The sequence below is a fragment of the Triplophysa rosa genome, linkage group LG8, assembly GCF_024868665.1.
Source record: "Triplophysa rosa linkage group LG8, Trosa_1v2, whole genome shotgun sequence".
NCBI lineage: Eukaryota > Metazoa > Chordata > Actinopteri > Cypriniformes > Nemacheilidae > Triplophysa > Triplophysa rosa.
Window position 1 is genome coordinate 5,717,850 of NC_079897.1, and position 15,066 is coordinate 5,732,915.

The 15,066-nt window shown below is 37.3% G+C and overlaps 4 protein-coding genes across 4 annotated transcripts; 3 read left to right on the forward strand and 1 right to left on the reverse strand.

Annotated features, from left to right (window-relative positions):
• Positions 1-1,348: 1,348 nt before the first annotated feature.
• Positions 1,349-5,059, forward strand: LOC130558321 (uncharacterized). The gene is made up of 4 exons (XM_057340675.1): positions 1,349-1,449; positions 2,651-2,722; positions 2,822-4,036; positions 4,149-5,059. Exons 2-4 carry the CDS (start codon positions 2,683-2,685, stop codon positions 4,604-4,606), a joined length of 1,713 nt encoding a protein of 570 aa, XP_057196658.1. The 5' UTR covers positions 1,349-1,449; positions 2,651-2,682; the 3' UTR covers positions 4,607-5,059.
• Positions 5,060-5,743: 684 nt separating this feature from the next.
• rpp25l (ribonuclease P/MRP 25 subunit-like) lies at positions 5,744-7,317 on the forward strand. The gene is made up of 2 exons (XM_057340312.1): positions 5,744-5,958; positions 6,372-7,317. Exon 2 carries the CDS (start codon positions 6,388-6,390, stop codon positions 7,042-7,044), a length of 657 nt encoding a protein of 218 aa, XP_057196295.1. The 5' UTR covers positions 5,744-5,958; positions 6,372-6,387; the 3' UTR covers positions 7,045-7,317.
• Positions 7,318-7,574: 257 nt separating this feature from the next.
• LOC130558079 (uncharacterized) lies at positions 7,575-12,579 on the forward strand. The gene is made up of 4 exons (XM_057340311.1): positions 7,575-8,576; positions 10,217-10,326; positions 10,693-11,949; positions 12,036-12,579. The coding sequence occupies exons 2-4, from the start codon at positions 10,287-10,289 to the stop codon at positions 12,446-12,448; spliced, it is 1,710 nt and encodes a 569-aa protein (XP_057196294.1). The 5' UTR covers positions 7,575-8,576; positions 10,217-10,286; the 3' UTR covers positions 12,449-12,579.
• A 746-nt stretch (positions 12,580-13,325) lies between these two features.
• si:dkey-11p23.7 (V-set and Ig domain-containing protein) lies at positions 13,326-14,821 on the reverse strand. The gene is made up of 3 exons (XM_057340950.1): positions 14,746-14,821; positions 14,231-14,629; positions 13,326-14,087 (listed from the first exon to the last, which is right to left on the reverse strand). The coding sequence occupies exons 1-3, from the start codon at positions 14,795-14,797 to the stop codon at positions 13,663-13,665; spliced, it is 876 nt and encodes a 291-aa protein (XP_057196933.1). The 5' UTR covers positions 14,798-14,821; the 3' UTR covers positions 13,326-13,662.
• Between the last annotated feature and the right edge of the window lie 245 nt (positions 14,822-15,066).

The window sequence follows — 15,066 nt, forward strand, 5'->3', positions numbered from 1 at the left end:
ATGATTGTTAAAATCACCAAAAAAATTGCGTGATGACTGTTGCGTGATGACGTCAGACTCGAAACACCAAGGATTTAGTGAGAGCCGTAGCTTCACAGTGCAGATAATGCACAGGTCATTGGATAAAAGCTGCGATTATGTCCCGCCCACGGATGCTCAGCGTCTCTTGGGGTGAATGGGGGAGTGGGCTGGCCTGTGATGCGTTCAGCCCCGACAAAACGTTTTTTAAACGGAAACGGTGGTGCGGTTGAACACTCTGTTGTGATGACGCAAGAGTTGAACTATGGCAGCTGAGAAAGCCATTCTTTGTGTTCTTTTTGAATAATTTTCGGAGCCTGTTGAAATCGGAATAAATACGTGTTTAATACTGAAAAATACATCTCTTCTAATATCTTCAATTGTTGCGTATACCGAGCTGCAGCGGACACATTTAAACGACTTTACTTGGACCCATTGTGCGAGCTGTCTCTTTAATACCGCGTGGTTTATATACCTGTTGCTGCTGATTGGGCTGACATTCTTGACACACCCACCAAACAAAAGAAAACGCATCTCAAACCCTGTTGCACACCGTTGCAAACCGTTTCCAGGAAACCGTTGCAAAACGTTGCGCACCGGTTTGAGCTTGAACATGCCACGGGACTCCGGGCTTCTGCGTGATGATTGGAGGGTCTGTCGAAAGACTGCATCTCCTTTTGATTGACAGCGATTTTGTACTATAAAAAATCGCTGACGCTGAAGCTATTCGTGCTCAGTCCCATCGCGGATTTTGCAAGTGTAGTCGAAAGTCAAATTGCTGCAACCTATTTCTTGGTATTTGCTTGGCGAAATTGCTAGCCAATTTTCATCATACATTTCACACAATTATACGCCACATTCCTTGTTTCAGTTTAACCTAATTCCCACATTTCCTCCGTGGAGTTTAATATCTTTTTTGTTTGTTTGTTCATTCATTAATTCAAAGGCCGAAAATGAGCTTCCCCTCTTTGAAAGACCAGCAGCCGCCACTGGTCGGTGGAGACCCTACACCCTTGTTAGATGGCCAATCCATACACACTTTTACACTTATTGCACACCCATTCACCTAACCTGCATGTCTTTGGACTGTGAGGGAAACCTGAGTGTCAAGGAAACCTATACGCTTAACATGCAAACTCCACACAGAAAGGCCTCTTGTCTCAGCCAGGATTTGTTGTAATTTGCACAGCTCTGGTGGGTGATTTTCAAGGAAAATGTGCATAAATTTCACTGATTTGATTATGTAATGAAACTCTTGCAGGGGGCCAATGAGGTTTGTGCAATGCCACTGTATATGACGCAAGAGCCTTGTGTAGTCTGAATCTTAAGGAAATCTAATTCAAAAGAAGGATTTTGAAAGTCAAATGTGTCTGATTTAAAATAATCCTGCACACAATTGATTGCAGACACAAGCAGAGCTCCAGATATCAGGTAGCTATATTTTTCTTTATCTGAGGTAATATTACTTTATTATTTTGCAGAGAAGTGTCATGTTTTGATTGATGATTCATTTATTGGTAATTCAAGTAATTCATTTCTGAAATTATTCTTTAAATGAAATGTGTCAGTCAGTACCTGATGTAAGAAATAAGAAAAGCTGATAAATAAAATGTTAAGATTTTGAGAGATTTATAAAGAAAAATAAAATGTGGGTAAGACAAAACAAGCATATGCACAGTTATTTCTTGAAACCATGTGTATTCTGAAGTAGGAGAGACAGGGAGGGTTGTAACATGTTTTGTTAAGAAACATTTTGCACTGTGTCTCAAATATGATGCCATGTTATAATATCAAATATTATTCCCATGTATTCTTGGGCACATACAGACACACTGTAGAAAATTTCTACTTATTTTAACTATAGTTCAAAACCAGCCTTACATAGGTTAAATCAAATTAGCTTTACAAGTCACCTGAATGTCATTTTTAAAAATGATTTTACATTTTTTTTAATTATATCAAGTCAGTTTATTATAATTTTAAAGCTGTGAAATGATATAAAACTGACTTAAAAAGATCTATTTGCATTTCCTATATCTAATAAATAAATGGTTAAATTATCGGTAAAATTAAAAGTACTTGTTTGCTTTGACAACACAGTTTTTATTAATTTAAAAAGCACTGTGTTTTTTCCATTTCTTGAAAATCTGAGAATTCGGACTTCCGAGGTTTCAGAAGCACATTGATGATATTTTTATTTCCCTTACATCAAAATACTGTGGTAACACTTTACAATAAGGTTGTATTTGTGAACATCATTAATAGTAATGAGTTAACTATTGTGACATTATTAAAATAAAGAAATACATTTTATTTATTGATTTAGTCTTTATTTTAGGATGAACAGGGATCACGAAAACACGCAAACACAGTTAATACACACAAATGTAAAGTGCTAAGACTAGAATTGAACGGAAAAATGTATTGGAAATGTATACACATGTCAAAACATAAGACTTGATAAATTGCTTATAGTCAAATGTTGTTTCTTGATTTAATGTAAATTTTACACTGCAATAACTTTGATTGGCCTAGAAATGTGACGTTTAAGCCTGAACTGCTCTTAATGCTGTTGCTACTGTAATATGTGAAAACTTGTTATACAACTTGTCTCTTCTTCACTACTGCACAGCATCAATCTTAAACTCAAGGTCAGACACAGTCATGTTTGTGATTCTTCTGTTTGCATCAACGTTAAGCCAAGGTCAGAAAAAAACGTTACTATCCTTTGTTGTTTTTTGGAGCATTGTTAGATTGACGCCTGATGCCGTGACCAATGAACATTTTCACACTTTTTTTCAAGGTCTTACAATAGTGAGCTATGGAGACAGTTTCATCACAGCATTTCCAGAAAATGTGGGTTACTTCTACCCATACACTCCTAGAAGTCTAAGAGTCACAGCCCTCCATGAAGACACTTCCTTCACTGTCTTCTACAACAACACAAAAATAACAAAATCATACCTGCAGAGAGGTTCAACCACAACTGTGACATTTCCTAAAACTGCCGAAGTACACGAACTTAACTACTCCACTAATTCAATCCGAATTACCAGTACCAAAAACGTTGTAGTACATTCTTTGAGTCAGACAGATACAGGTACCATTCAGAAGAAAAATATCCAGACCAGTGTTATTCAACCCATCACAAATCTTGGCACAAACTATTTGATCCCTCCGCTAAGCCATCCAGGCCTTATCCAAACGTTCAGCGGATCCTCGGCACCCTTCTCGTCCCAAAGATACAGTTTGTTCAAATTGATCATCATCAATGCAGAGGACACAGAAAACACTATCACGGTAGTCTGGAAAGTATCAGCCAGCGTTCAAGAAGAAAAGTTAAAGATCCCGTCATACCAGCTCATCCAGATACAGGCCAGTGCCTCACTCCTGATGGTTAAGTCTAGCCATAAAGTTGCAGTGATTCTGACTCATCCATGTCTAGAAATGACAGCCTGTAAATGCAACATGATAGTGAATCAGATTCTTCCTACACAATTTCAGGGTCAGAACTTTGTTGTGCCGTACATTCCGGGTATAACCCAGAGCCGCTTGCTTATGACATCAAATGACACGGCAATCTCACTATATCACAATAATGTTCAGTTACAGCCTAGTCCATCAGGCTTCCTGTCACTTTCAGATCAGACGAAATCTCAGTACGTAAATGCATCAGGAGGCGTGTCCCTTAGACTGATCAGTCCAGATCTTTTTATTGAATTGATCCCAGAAAACATGTTTGCTGGCTGCTATCTGCTACAGTTGTATTCAGACATCAAGAGCGCCTTAGTGATAGCTGAAACTGGCAGCAGAAATAATGTACACAAACAAAAGGACCATATTACATCTGCTAAGTGGACTGAGATTACCGGCACAAAATACTCTTCAGCTATAATACCTTTAACAAACCCATCAACCTTCATCTGGCATCCATCCTCAAAGATTGCCGTTTATATACTGGAAAACACTGGCACGGCAGTTTATGGAGGACCAGCTATACCTATAAATGATCAACCAGGTAAACATTTTTTTATTAAATTTCAAGCAATCACTTCAAATGCAGACTTAAATTGATAAATTGTCAAGCACATCATTGTGATGGTTAATTTTTTATTTATTCATGCATTCAGATGAGTTTGGCTGTGTGGTGATTCCTGGACAGTTTGAAGTCGGAAATGATCGTCTTAGTTGGGCTGAGTCCCTGGCTCACTGCACGAGTCTTCAAAAACAACTTGGCTGTCCTACAAGTGAAGACATTCAGATGAATTTGGCCAATACGGTTAACACAACAGAGGATGAGGAGGCTTGGATTGGACTACGTCGTAGTCTGATGACTACAGACTGGTACTGGCAAAGGCAAACACCATCAACAACATCATTACCATCACCATCATCAGATTTCTTTCATTGGGCTGATGGGCAGCCACTGGACAGTTTTATGGGCCTTTGTGCTTCATTGTCATTGGTTCGTGAAGATGAATTCAAATGGAAAAGTGCAAAATGCTGTGAGAAAAAGCGTCCTGTCTGCTACAAATCCCCAATATACCTTAATCCTTTATATCCGGTTGATCCAGTAAACATTCCTTAGGTTCCCATGTATGTTAAAAGCACCACAAATATATCCCGGTGTAATGTTGTTTTAGCTGGTAACAAAAACTGTAGTTTATGATGGGAGATACTAAAAAAGGAACGTAGTCCATTTTTAATCTTGTAAAATTATCATCATAGTGTTTATGGGGGAAGTACATTTGTAATCCATGTTCATAGGTTCCAGGTAGCTTTACATAGTGTTTGAATTAGCATCAAAAAATAAAATAACAGGTCTTATTAGCGTGAAATGAAAAATCTCAATTATCTTTTGATTGAATATGAAATATGTGTTTATAATCAAGGATGTTTGGTGATTTAGTACCTAGGCTTAAACATGAGTTTTCTAGTGAAAGTGGTTGACTGTCATCAGTTCTTAAGAGTTTTTTCCTTACTGGGGACTTTAATTAAGGTATGATTCTGTAAAGTTGCTTTAAACAATACATATGGTGAAAAGTGCTATGCAAATAAAAATTATGTAATCCTATCATGTTTTGTTGCCTCACAGTTTCCATTAGTTCCAAACATTTAAACAAATAATAATGTTAATATTATATTTTTATATTATTCATATTGATTTACATTTCCGCATTTTTTTAATAATCATCTTTCTGATTTGGATAATATAAATAGCTATATGTCAGTTAGCCTGTTTCGTGGTGCTGTGTAAATGAGGAATGGAAAGCAGCTCTTTTACATGCACCAGAAATGTAAAAAAACGAATTAATAGCTTTTTAAAGTAATTAATTAAAACGAATTAATATGTTAATGAATACAACATTTAATACGACAAACGGACATTTTGGTAGGCTCAAGACATATTTGTTTTAACTTTTATTTTTCACTGACAAACCGCCGTGTAATTTCAAACATTGCACAAAAAAAGATATTTTGAAGAACGCTTGTAACCAAAGCCAGTTACGTATGTAGGCCTACACAAAAACCAGAAACATTTATTAAAATATTTCCTTTTGCGTTCCACAGTTTTTATTGCTGGGAGAATAAACCCTTTAATATTAATATGTTTTGACAATGTGAAGCCTTTTTACCCTGCCAATAAATCGGAAATCTTGTAAAACTACACTTCCCATGAATACCTGCGGCGCTTTGCGGCAGAGTTTACACATTTACCGGCAGAATTCTAACTGACGTCATACTATGTGACAAGTAAGTAAGCAAGGAGTATCCTCAAGCAAGAAATCGCCTCAACTGTAATTTTAATTTTAGTTAACTGAGCGATTTTAAAGACTTTTCATCTTTTGCGGCCGCGACTCGGTTGTATGGAGTCTCACATGCTCTCGGCAATTTAACAGAAAACAGCAGCCACATGATCGTGCTAGCCAATTTAGCAAGGTAAGTTTGTGCAGAGCTCACATGCTTCTACATAACAGGTGCAATTGGAAAGCAATCACAGCATATCTTTACAAAGATCCATATGTGCATCTGCATTTTAAGTAAGTTCAACTTAGTTCACTAAATTAACCGTTTTTTTTTTGCGTAAATCTCTGACGTGTAGGGCTCTGTCCAGGTTCTCATTCGACTGATGTTTAATTTTGGCGTTTGCTTTATGCCGTTTATTTAGATGATATTAAACTTCACTACACCGATCAATATAGAATATAAACAGCACCTGATACATAATATAGTGAATTACAGCATGACATATTATCTATGTTTTTCCTGTTCCCTGTTTTGATGCATTCTGGTCAGCGTGAGAATCATTTTAAAGTATTAATACTGCATTTTTGCCCTTTCACATTTTACAGGTAAAGATTAAATGCCATGGAAAACTACAGAAAAGAGCGCACTGTGGAGCAGCCGTGCCCGTGTCCGTTCCCTAACCTGTCCAGCGACACTCCTGAAGTTCGGGTGAAGGATGGCAGCAAAATCCGCAACCTGATGAGGTTCGCTTTGAGCCGAATGGAGGAGATTGAAGCCTCAGCAGAACAGTCAGGCACCCAGGAAGGTTCACAGGTGACAGCGGGGTTGGTGGAGAAGCCGTGCCGGCAAATGGTGTTTACAGGTACGGGCACTAGCGTGGCTAAAGCCATCACGTGCGTGGAGATCCTGAAACGCCGCGTGCACGGTCTACATCAAAATACCACTCTGGTCTATCGAAGTGTTCAGGAGGTGTGGGAACCTCTGGTGCCGGATGCAGGGCTGGACAGTCTCACGGTCAGTAGGAATGTGCCTTGTATATGGGTACTGCTCTCCAGAGACTCGCTTGACAGTAACCAGCCAGGTTATCAAGCACCAGGTTCCTTTGATGCCTTGTGGACACAGGCTCTTAAAGAGGAAGCATCCGCTCAGAGACATTCCCAAAAAAAGAAGAGGGGTAGTAGAACAGGGACTGGCAGAGGAAAGGGTATGCGCAAGCACCCGGGTGGACCTGGAGAAACTCGGAAGTCTGTAGGTCATGCAAAGGGTGGGCATGAATGAAAGTTGCAGATTTTGAAACATTAGCTTAGCTTGGCGCATACTGACTCATACGTTTTCTCTGGAATGTAAGGTTATTCAATGTGTTATTGAAAAATTATTATTGATGAGATATTATCAATAATATTAGCACCAGCATATCTTTTTGTTAAAATATTACTGTGGAAGATTGCGTTTATATTCTATAATGACTATTCGTTAGTCAAAGAATTCTGCTGGGTTACTCCTTAGATATTGGTCTTGATTGTTTTTTTTTGCTGAGAACATCTATCAAAAATAAAAGTGATAAAGTGCTTACTGTCACACATGTCATCAGTCATTAGAATTGATACAGGCTTAATATTTGGGTTTATATGTGTGTTTACAGAACAAAGTATTACAAGGACCTATCGCCTCATCTGGCACCCAATGTTACCTTATACCCATTCAAGTACACATTCTGATCTTAAATTTTAAACAGACCATGCATGGTCTTTTTATTTTTGTTAATTTTATTTAGAAGATTAAAGGTACAGTGTCTGAAATTTAGCGGCATCTAGCGGTGAGGTTGCAAATTGCAACCAACGGCTCACTCCACCCCTCCCTTTTGAAGCACTACGGAGGCTGACACAGCACTAAGATGTCATCAGGTTTTCGCTTCTTTGCCGAAAGAGATAACGTATTAATGAAACGCGATCTGTAGAGCAGTTGGTCTGTTTAGGGCTACTGTAGAAACAACATGGCGAATTGCATGTAAGGGGACCCGCGCTGTATGAAGATAGAAATAGCTGATTCTAAGGTAATAAAAACATAACACTTCATTATGTAAGGTCTTTAAACACCTCTGAAGACATAGTTATGTATATTATATTGTATTTCTGTCAAAAGAGCCTCCAAAAATTACACACTGGACCTTTAAGTACTGTGAATGCATTTTAATATCAGTGCAATGAAATTAGGCCTTTGTCTTCATTTGATGCCAAGCCCTTTTGTCTCCTTTTATTTATGCAAAGGAAGAGGAAAGTGGGTAATTTTGAATGTCAAATATGTCTGTGCAAAAAATAAACAACTGGATTAGAACACGGGAGGACTGTGGACAAAGGGTTTTTGTAATGGTACAACATAAAATCTGTTTATCATATATAGTTAATTTGTTATCCATATAAATTCTGGCCTGGGTATATCAACTATTTTTGTAAGGAAACAGTGAAGCCTCTCTGCAGATGATGGGATCATATGTTATTCCTTCTAAGAATTTATATTTGGCGAGAATCTTATGATGTTAGTAAATGTTGAACATTTACAAACTTTTATTCAAAACGTCTCAGTCGCTCGCGCACAGTATACATTTCAACAGTTTGTGTGTTTCCTTGAAATTAGACACGGGAGCAATATGAGACTTGTTGTTTTTGAGAGACAGATCTCTTCTGCATCTTATGCAAATTCACCAAGGGACAAGAAAATGATTTTTGAATGTCAAATATCCCCTTTCTGAATGTTTCGAAAACCACAGCTATTTCACTCCAGGCAGAGGAAGAGTTATGGTCAAGATTTAGGTATGTAGATTTATTTTTTGTAATACAAAATAATACTAACACTTCTTATGCATTTAATTGAGTTGTTTAGGAAAAGTTAAAACAAAAGTGACTCATTGGATACAGGCATAGCACCATTGTTCTTTAGAATATGAGTACAGTCTTTTTTCTTGAAAAATGAATTTAAGGCAAGGCAACTGATTTACAAATGTTTATTTTGGCAGTTCATCAAAATGGCTAAATCTGTAGATTTATGGTATGATCAAATATTATAGCATGTAATTTTATGTATTAACATAAAACCTTTATTTTTTTATTCAATAATTCAGTGCTATTTTTGTACATATTCTATACTGAGCAAAGCATTCATATTGTTCAATAGCTGTATTATTCATATGCTTTATACACTACTATTCAAAACATGACATTTTTCAACTTATAAATAAGCATTTAACAATTTGTCTTTAACTTTTTGATATAACCAAACATTTGACTTTAGTAATGTAGATAAAAATAAAAATGTTTCAACATGTTTTTCAAAAGTGTTTTTGGAATGAAGGCTGAAGAGCCCAGAACTTCCTCTAGGCAGGGTTTAAAAAATGTTCGGATAAGACCTGTGTATAAAATGCCAAAAGTACATTTTACAAATTTTAGACAAATGGTATACTTCAATGCTACAAATAATAATAGTTTGTCTAGTTTAGAATATTCTTAACTCACAAAACATTCCTGTAGTTAGATTTCTGTAGCTATTTTTCTGTAACGCATAGCAAAATTAACCTTGGAGTATGTGACCCTAACCTTTATACTGGTAGTGTATAATTGAATATACAGCCACAGAAAAAATATGAGACCATTTCAAAGACCATTTACAGTTTTTCTAAAATTACTATTTGTAGGCTATGTGTTTAAGTAAAATGATTATTTTTGTTTTATTCTGTGCACTACTAACAATATTTCTCCCAAATTTCAAATAATATTGTTTTGCAGAAAGTGAAAACTGGAAAACAGGTAAAATAAAAACAGAAACGATGCTTTGTATTATTTCAGACTCAAATATTGCAAAGAAAACATGTTCATATTCATTTTTAAGCAATACAGTAATATGAAGAGTTTGGTTCCAAAATGAGATAACTCTGTTTTAAAAAAAACTCAGTTTTTATTGTACATTCCAATTAATATCAATCAAACTGCAGTTGGTTTGTTTTTGTTTAAGCCATAATAACTCAAAAAACACAGCTAACTAACGCAATATAAAAACAACATAATAAAAAACATGATTTTTAAAAAATGTTAAAAAGTGAATTATCTCATTTTGGAACCAAACTCCTCATTTGTACATTTATTTAGAAAAAATAAAAAAATATGTTTTTCATGTGATTTTTAATCACAGTTTTCATGCGTATTATCATGCTGTCAGTCTTGCTGTTGGATGACTTAGTCACTCCTGAGGCTTGATTTTGTTGAAATTCAACAGACGGAATGGAATGACCACAATACATATAGGAATGTTGATTAGATTAAATATTGGAATGGTCTCTTATCTTTTTCCGCGGCTCTATATCATAAGGAGGTATTTTAAGTTGTGTTTTGACTAAATGTTCTGTAATAAGATCCTACTGAGAGTGAAAGTATATATATACAGCAATGTTTTATTTCAGGGTAGAGCTCATTACCAGCTCAAACCAGTTTGACCCAGCACAAGGAGCTGTGTGGCCAGAATAGGCAGTCATGTTGGCTGTTCTGTTGACCATTTTCATGTTTAGCCAAGGCAAGTAACGCATAGTCATATTTATTATATTCTGCATTATTAAGTGATATTGGCTTTAAGCACAACACAGTAGTTCACCCAAAAATGAAAATTCTGTCATTATTTACTCACCCTCTAAAATGTATTTCCTCTGGAACACGGAGAAATAAGCTTTGAAGAATAAATCAAATAATCTAATCACATTACATCAAGCCTTAAAGGCTTCGAACAGGACTCAAAAAGATTATAAAAGCAGTCCACGATAGCTTTGTATTAGAAATCGTATTAGAAATTGTCATGAGATCAGATGATTTGTGTTTCTGGGTGAACTATTTCTTAGGTTAAAGATCAGAAACACATCATTAATCAGTTGTTGGACATGAACAGGGCTTTCATTGGAGGATCAAGGGAGGACTTTCATCACGGCATTCCCAGAGAACATTGCCTATTTTCATCAGAAGGTCCTCAACTATCTCAAAATCACGTGCCTCCTCGATTACACTGAGGTCACGATCACTTACGTAGGTGAAGTGGATGAAGGCATCAGCACCAGAAGAGTCCTCGACAAAGCTGGGGTCACTTGGACCTGGAGCCTTACAAAGGAAGTTGAAGTATCCCAGTTTAAAACATCCAATAAGTCTATTTTAATCAGCAGCAACCAAAATGTCACAGTGCTTTCCATGAGCGGGTGGCCTGGGAGGTTTCTGTCTCATGTTGTCCAGCCCATTGGAAACCTCGGAACGGTGTATCATGTCCCCACTCTGAATTACACCAAGCTAGTTGCATCGTTCGACTTAATGTTGAACCCAGACACGAGATATAATTCGTTCAGGCTGCTCATAATCAACGCAGCGAACCAATCCAATAAAGTCACCATCAAACAAGTCAACAAGCAAGGTGGGAGAAGTGAATTTAACCAAACTTTAGATAAGTACAACCTTTTCCAGTTGCCGACATACGGTGAGGTTACAGAAATAAATGCGACGGAGAAAATAGCTGTGATGTTTACCCATCCGTGCTTTGACTCCAGAAGTTGCTCATGCAACATGGTGCTGAACCAGCTTCGCCCCACAAAATTGGTCAACCTGTCAAGCAGGTTCTACATACCCTTTCATGCATCATACCCTACAACTTCAATCAAACAGCTGTTTTTGACAACAAATCAACTCAACATATCAGTTGTTAATGGTACTTTTCAGAATGCTGGCTTTGAAGTCAATGTGATTAATTCTACTGACATTTTGCCCTTACTCCCAGGTTTCAATAAGCCATCTCAATTGATTACCATCAGCAAGACTGTTTCCCTCACCTTAATAAGCCCTGGACTCATTTTAGACCTCATTCCAGAAAGCTTGTTTGCTGGCTGCTACTTGGTACATTTTAATTCCTTAAACAGTGAGGCCTTAGTGCTTGCACAGACATCCAGCACTGATTCTGTGCGGATGAATGCCGCAGGTTTGCCCCATACTACTAAGTGGACTGTTGTGAACGGCACACGATTCTCCTGGACGATCGTGAGGGGCAATGCTGCAGATACCTCAGCCACTATTTGGCATACTGACTCGATGATTGGTGTTTACGTGATTGAAAAGTTGGAGTACAATATTTATGGAAGGGCAGCTATAGTCTTAAGCGACGAACCAGGTAAAATGTGTTATAATACACGTTTGCATTAATATGTACATTTCTATGAGCATCTTAACAGCAAATTTCTGTTTCTCTGCATTTAGATCCTAAAGGCTGTGTGGTGACTCCCGGGACATTTGTGATTGGCGATGAGGAATTGAATTGGTTTTGGTCCCGTAAGTACTGCCAAGTTCATTCGGATCACTTTGCCAGGCCCTTCCATGAACAGTTCCAGAACAAGATGGTCTTAAACATAACAGTCCCAACACCCGTCGAAGGCTGGATCAGTCTGCGCCGAGACCTGCTTACCAGAGAATGGTACTGGAGGAGCGAAGATAACTTTTCTCCCCAAGTGAATTTCACTTACTGGGAACAGGGACAGCCTGATGTACCTGAGAAAGGTTTGTGCGCTTCCGTGTCGTTGGACCCTGCGAAGACCTTTAAGTGGAAGAGTGCGCGCTGTTGCTCTAAAAAGAAACCCGTCTGCTATAACAACCCTAAGTATCTCATGCTATAAAAAACGTTGTGGAAAAAACCTTCAGGAAATTCAAAATCTACTATTTGGCAGTTAAAAAACAAGCAGTTGCTTTATTTAAATATTTTAATATTTTAATTGTGGATAATAGAATAATGTAAATACTCTGAATGCAAAAGTAATATTATTAAGGCTAATATTATTTAGTTTCTCTGTTTTAATTATTATTAATGAATTATTTAAGTCACAAATTGTCTTTAATTTTAATGGGTTGATCAACAACTGATATGTCTAGTGATCAACAGAGAATAATATAAATAGTCTTATATATAATATTGTCACTATAACAGATTACATTTAAAAGCAATTTTAGGCTTTAACCATTTTGATTATTGTGGGGGTTGAGATGTATTTTGAGGTAAAATGTGTTTTAAACAATGATTATAAGGACTGTTAAAGTAACTATGAAGTAGTTTTGTAGACAAAAAAAATATGTTTAATTCTGTCACTAAAAGTTTGATATTTTAGAATCTTAAGGGTGTGGTTTTATTTAATATCACTTTCAGAACAGAGAGTTCTAGTTTAAATTATGATAACATGTCAAGATGACACAATAAAGTCACATTAAATCAAACTGAGCCTATTTTATTATTTTATTTATTTGAGGTTTTCTGTCTTATTTTAAAAGATGAATCTATACACATTATATCAAAGGAGAAACATTTGTTTGTCATTTAACCATGGCATCACTTCGAAAATGACTTTGCAAATATCTCACATCCCTTGTTTTTTTTTGTAGATCCCAATTTAAAACAATTAAACTGTTTGGATTACTGCTTTTTATCATGCAACATTATTATTAACACATAATAAAGACATTTTTTATTGTTAAGTCATCAAAATTATTTAATGGTCTAGTTCACCAATAAGTTCAATTCTGTCATTATTTTCTCATCCTCATGACATTCTTAACTCACATAAATTAGGGTGGATATCACGACTTGAGTAGTGAAAATTCATTGTAATTGCATGGTAAAGAGTGATACAATTGATACATTTGGGTGAATAATATTAATAATTCTTTAAATCTTGTTGAGTCCAAGCCAAACAACAAAAGATAAGTCACAGTCATATGCTCTTCACCTCAAAAGAGGAAGTTTTTTAGGACATGTTTTTTTCAGAAGAGACATGGGAAAAGACCTTGAAGGTTTAAAGGGCATATACTGTTATGTGAGCATGCACTTCAAGCTTGTTTTTCAGTCAGACACGCCATTATTTCTGTGCCTAAAACTCTTCTTGATCACCCACGCTCCCACACCCAGGGCTAGAATTAGCTTCATACCCAAAGCCAGGGCGAGCAGCAACATTAGAAGAGATGAGTTGTTTGTGGTTGTCCTCTCTGGCATAGGATGCAAAATGTAAAGCGTAGCTTGATCCTTTCCCAAAGAATTTGAAGCTGCGCAGGTGTACTGTCCCCCAGGTTTGACATCCAGAAGTTCACTTGATGTGCGGTATCGCCCGTCAGCCTCGTGAGAAAGAGGGAATGTTGTGTCGTCTTTGAAGACTCCGTCTGGTGCTATCCACTGAACATCAGGAAGAGGGGAGCCCTGAACGTGACACAGGGCTTTGATGCCAGATGCTTCGGTACCCTCGGCCGACAAGCTCAGGATATGAGGTGCGGCTGGTAGTAAACAAATATTTGTATTGAACTAACAACAACAACAAACTTTTTAAGACGTTGGAATGGCACACACAGACGTAAAATACTTGAATATGATTTGCTTTGAATTAATAACGCAACAAAGTTATTATTTGTTTTCTTACCCTCCACACGGAGACGGGTTCCCAGTGTGTTCTTAAATCTTTCGTGAGGGTGCCCGTGGGTTCCTGGTAACTCCACACGACAATAATATCGGCCACTGTCCTTCAAGGTCACGCTGTTGATCCTGAGAGAGAGGTCATGTTCTCTATGGTTACCCTCCAGGCGGTAGCGCTGGTCCTGGTCGGGCTTTGACTGGCACTTCTGGCTGTTGTTGAGGCTCATGCAGTGGAACAGCACACTGGCCGCCCGTCCGTGGCCGAGGGTCCACACCACATGCATGGAGAAGGGATGCGTGTGGTGAGGGTGAGTAAAAGAGCAGGGGAGCACTATCGGGTACCCTTCAATCGCCTTGACCTCTGTGGGCACCTTCATGGACCACCCGTCATCGTCGTTGGCAGTGGCTATAGGGAAACAAAGTTTATAAAGGTTAGAAAGGTAGAAAGAAACAGAATCCGTTTTATGGTATGATCAGATTTCAATGTTTTCTGTATTCTGATTTGAATTAGAATTTTCTCACCTGCAGTGAAAATAAGTAGTATTAGGTAAAGAGGTCCACCGAAGCGCTGCATGTCTGCATTTATGTTCAGGATATAAAAAAATCTACTACCCACATGTTCCCATTAATGACTCAATATCACAAGGCGATACACCACTCATTCTTCATACCAATTCCTGTACTGTACAGTTTTCATGTCTTTTAGAAACATGGTAAAAACTAGTTGGGTGTAAAATAACACGAAAAGTATAATTTTGCTTTGCAAAAAATATATATATATATATATTTTAGTGTATTTTTCTGGCACCACAGGATAGTCTTAATGAACAGTCATTAGACTCT

What these genes read in the sequence shown, in the direction of transcription:
- LOC130558321 (XM_057340675.1), top strand. Translation starts at nt 2,683, where the DNA reads ATGTTTGTGATTCTTCTGTTTGCATCAACGTTAAGCCAAG. An exon ending in TGCATCAACGTTAAGCCAAG is followed by an intron (nt 2,723 to 2,821) that starts GTCAGAAAAAAA and finishes CTTTTTTTCAAG; the next exon opens with GTCTTACAATAGTGAGCTAT. An exon ending in ACCTATAAATGATCAACCAG is followed by an intron (nt 4,037 to 4,148) that starts GTAAACATTTTT and finishes TCATGCATTCAG; the next exon opens with ATGAGTTTGGCTGTGTGGTG.
- rpp25l (XM_057340312.1), top strand. Translation starts at nt 6,388, where the DNA reads ATGGAAAACTACAGAAAAGAGCGCACTGTGGAGCAGCCGTGCCCGTGT.
- LOC130558079 (XM_057340311.1), top strand. Translation starts at nt 10,287, where the DNA reads ATGTTGGCTGTTCTGTTGACCATTTTCATGTTTAGCCAAG. An exon ending in CATTTTCATGTTTAGCCAAG is followed by an intron (nt 10,327 to 10,692) that starts GCAAGTAACGCA and finishes GGACATGAACAG; the next exon opens with GGCTTTCATTGGAGGATCAA. An exon ending in AGTCTTAAGCGACGAACCAG is followed by an intron (nt 11,950 to 12,035) that starts GTAAAATGTGTT and finishes CTCTGCATTTAG; the next exon opens with ATCCTAAAGGCTGTGTGGTG.
- si:dkey-11p23.7 (XM_057340950.1), bottom strand. Translation starts at nt 14,797, where the DNA reads ATGCAGCGCTTCGGTGGACCTCTTTACCTAATACTACTTATTTTCACT. An exon ending in ACTACTTATTTTCACTGCAG is followed by an intron (nt 14,630 to 14,745) that starts GTGAGAAAATTC and finishes GTTTCCCTATAG; the next exon opens with CCACTGCCAACGACGATGAC. An exon ending in AACCCGTCTCCGTGTGGAGG is followed by an intron (nt 14,088 to 14,230) that starts GTAAGAAAACAA and finishes GTTTACTACCAG; the next exon opens with CCGCACCTCATATCCTGAGC.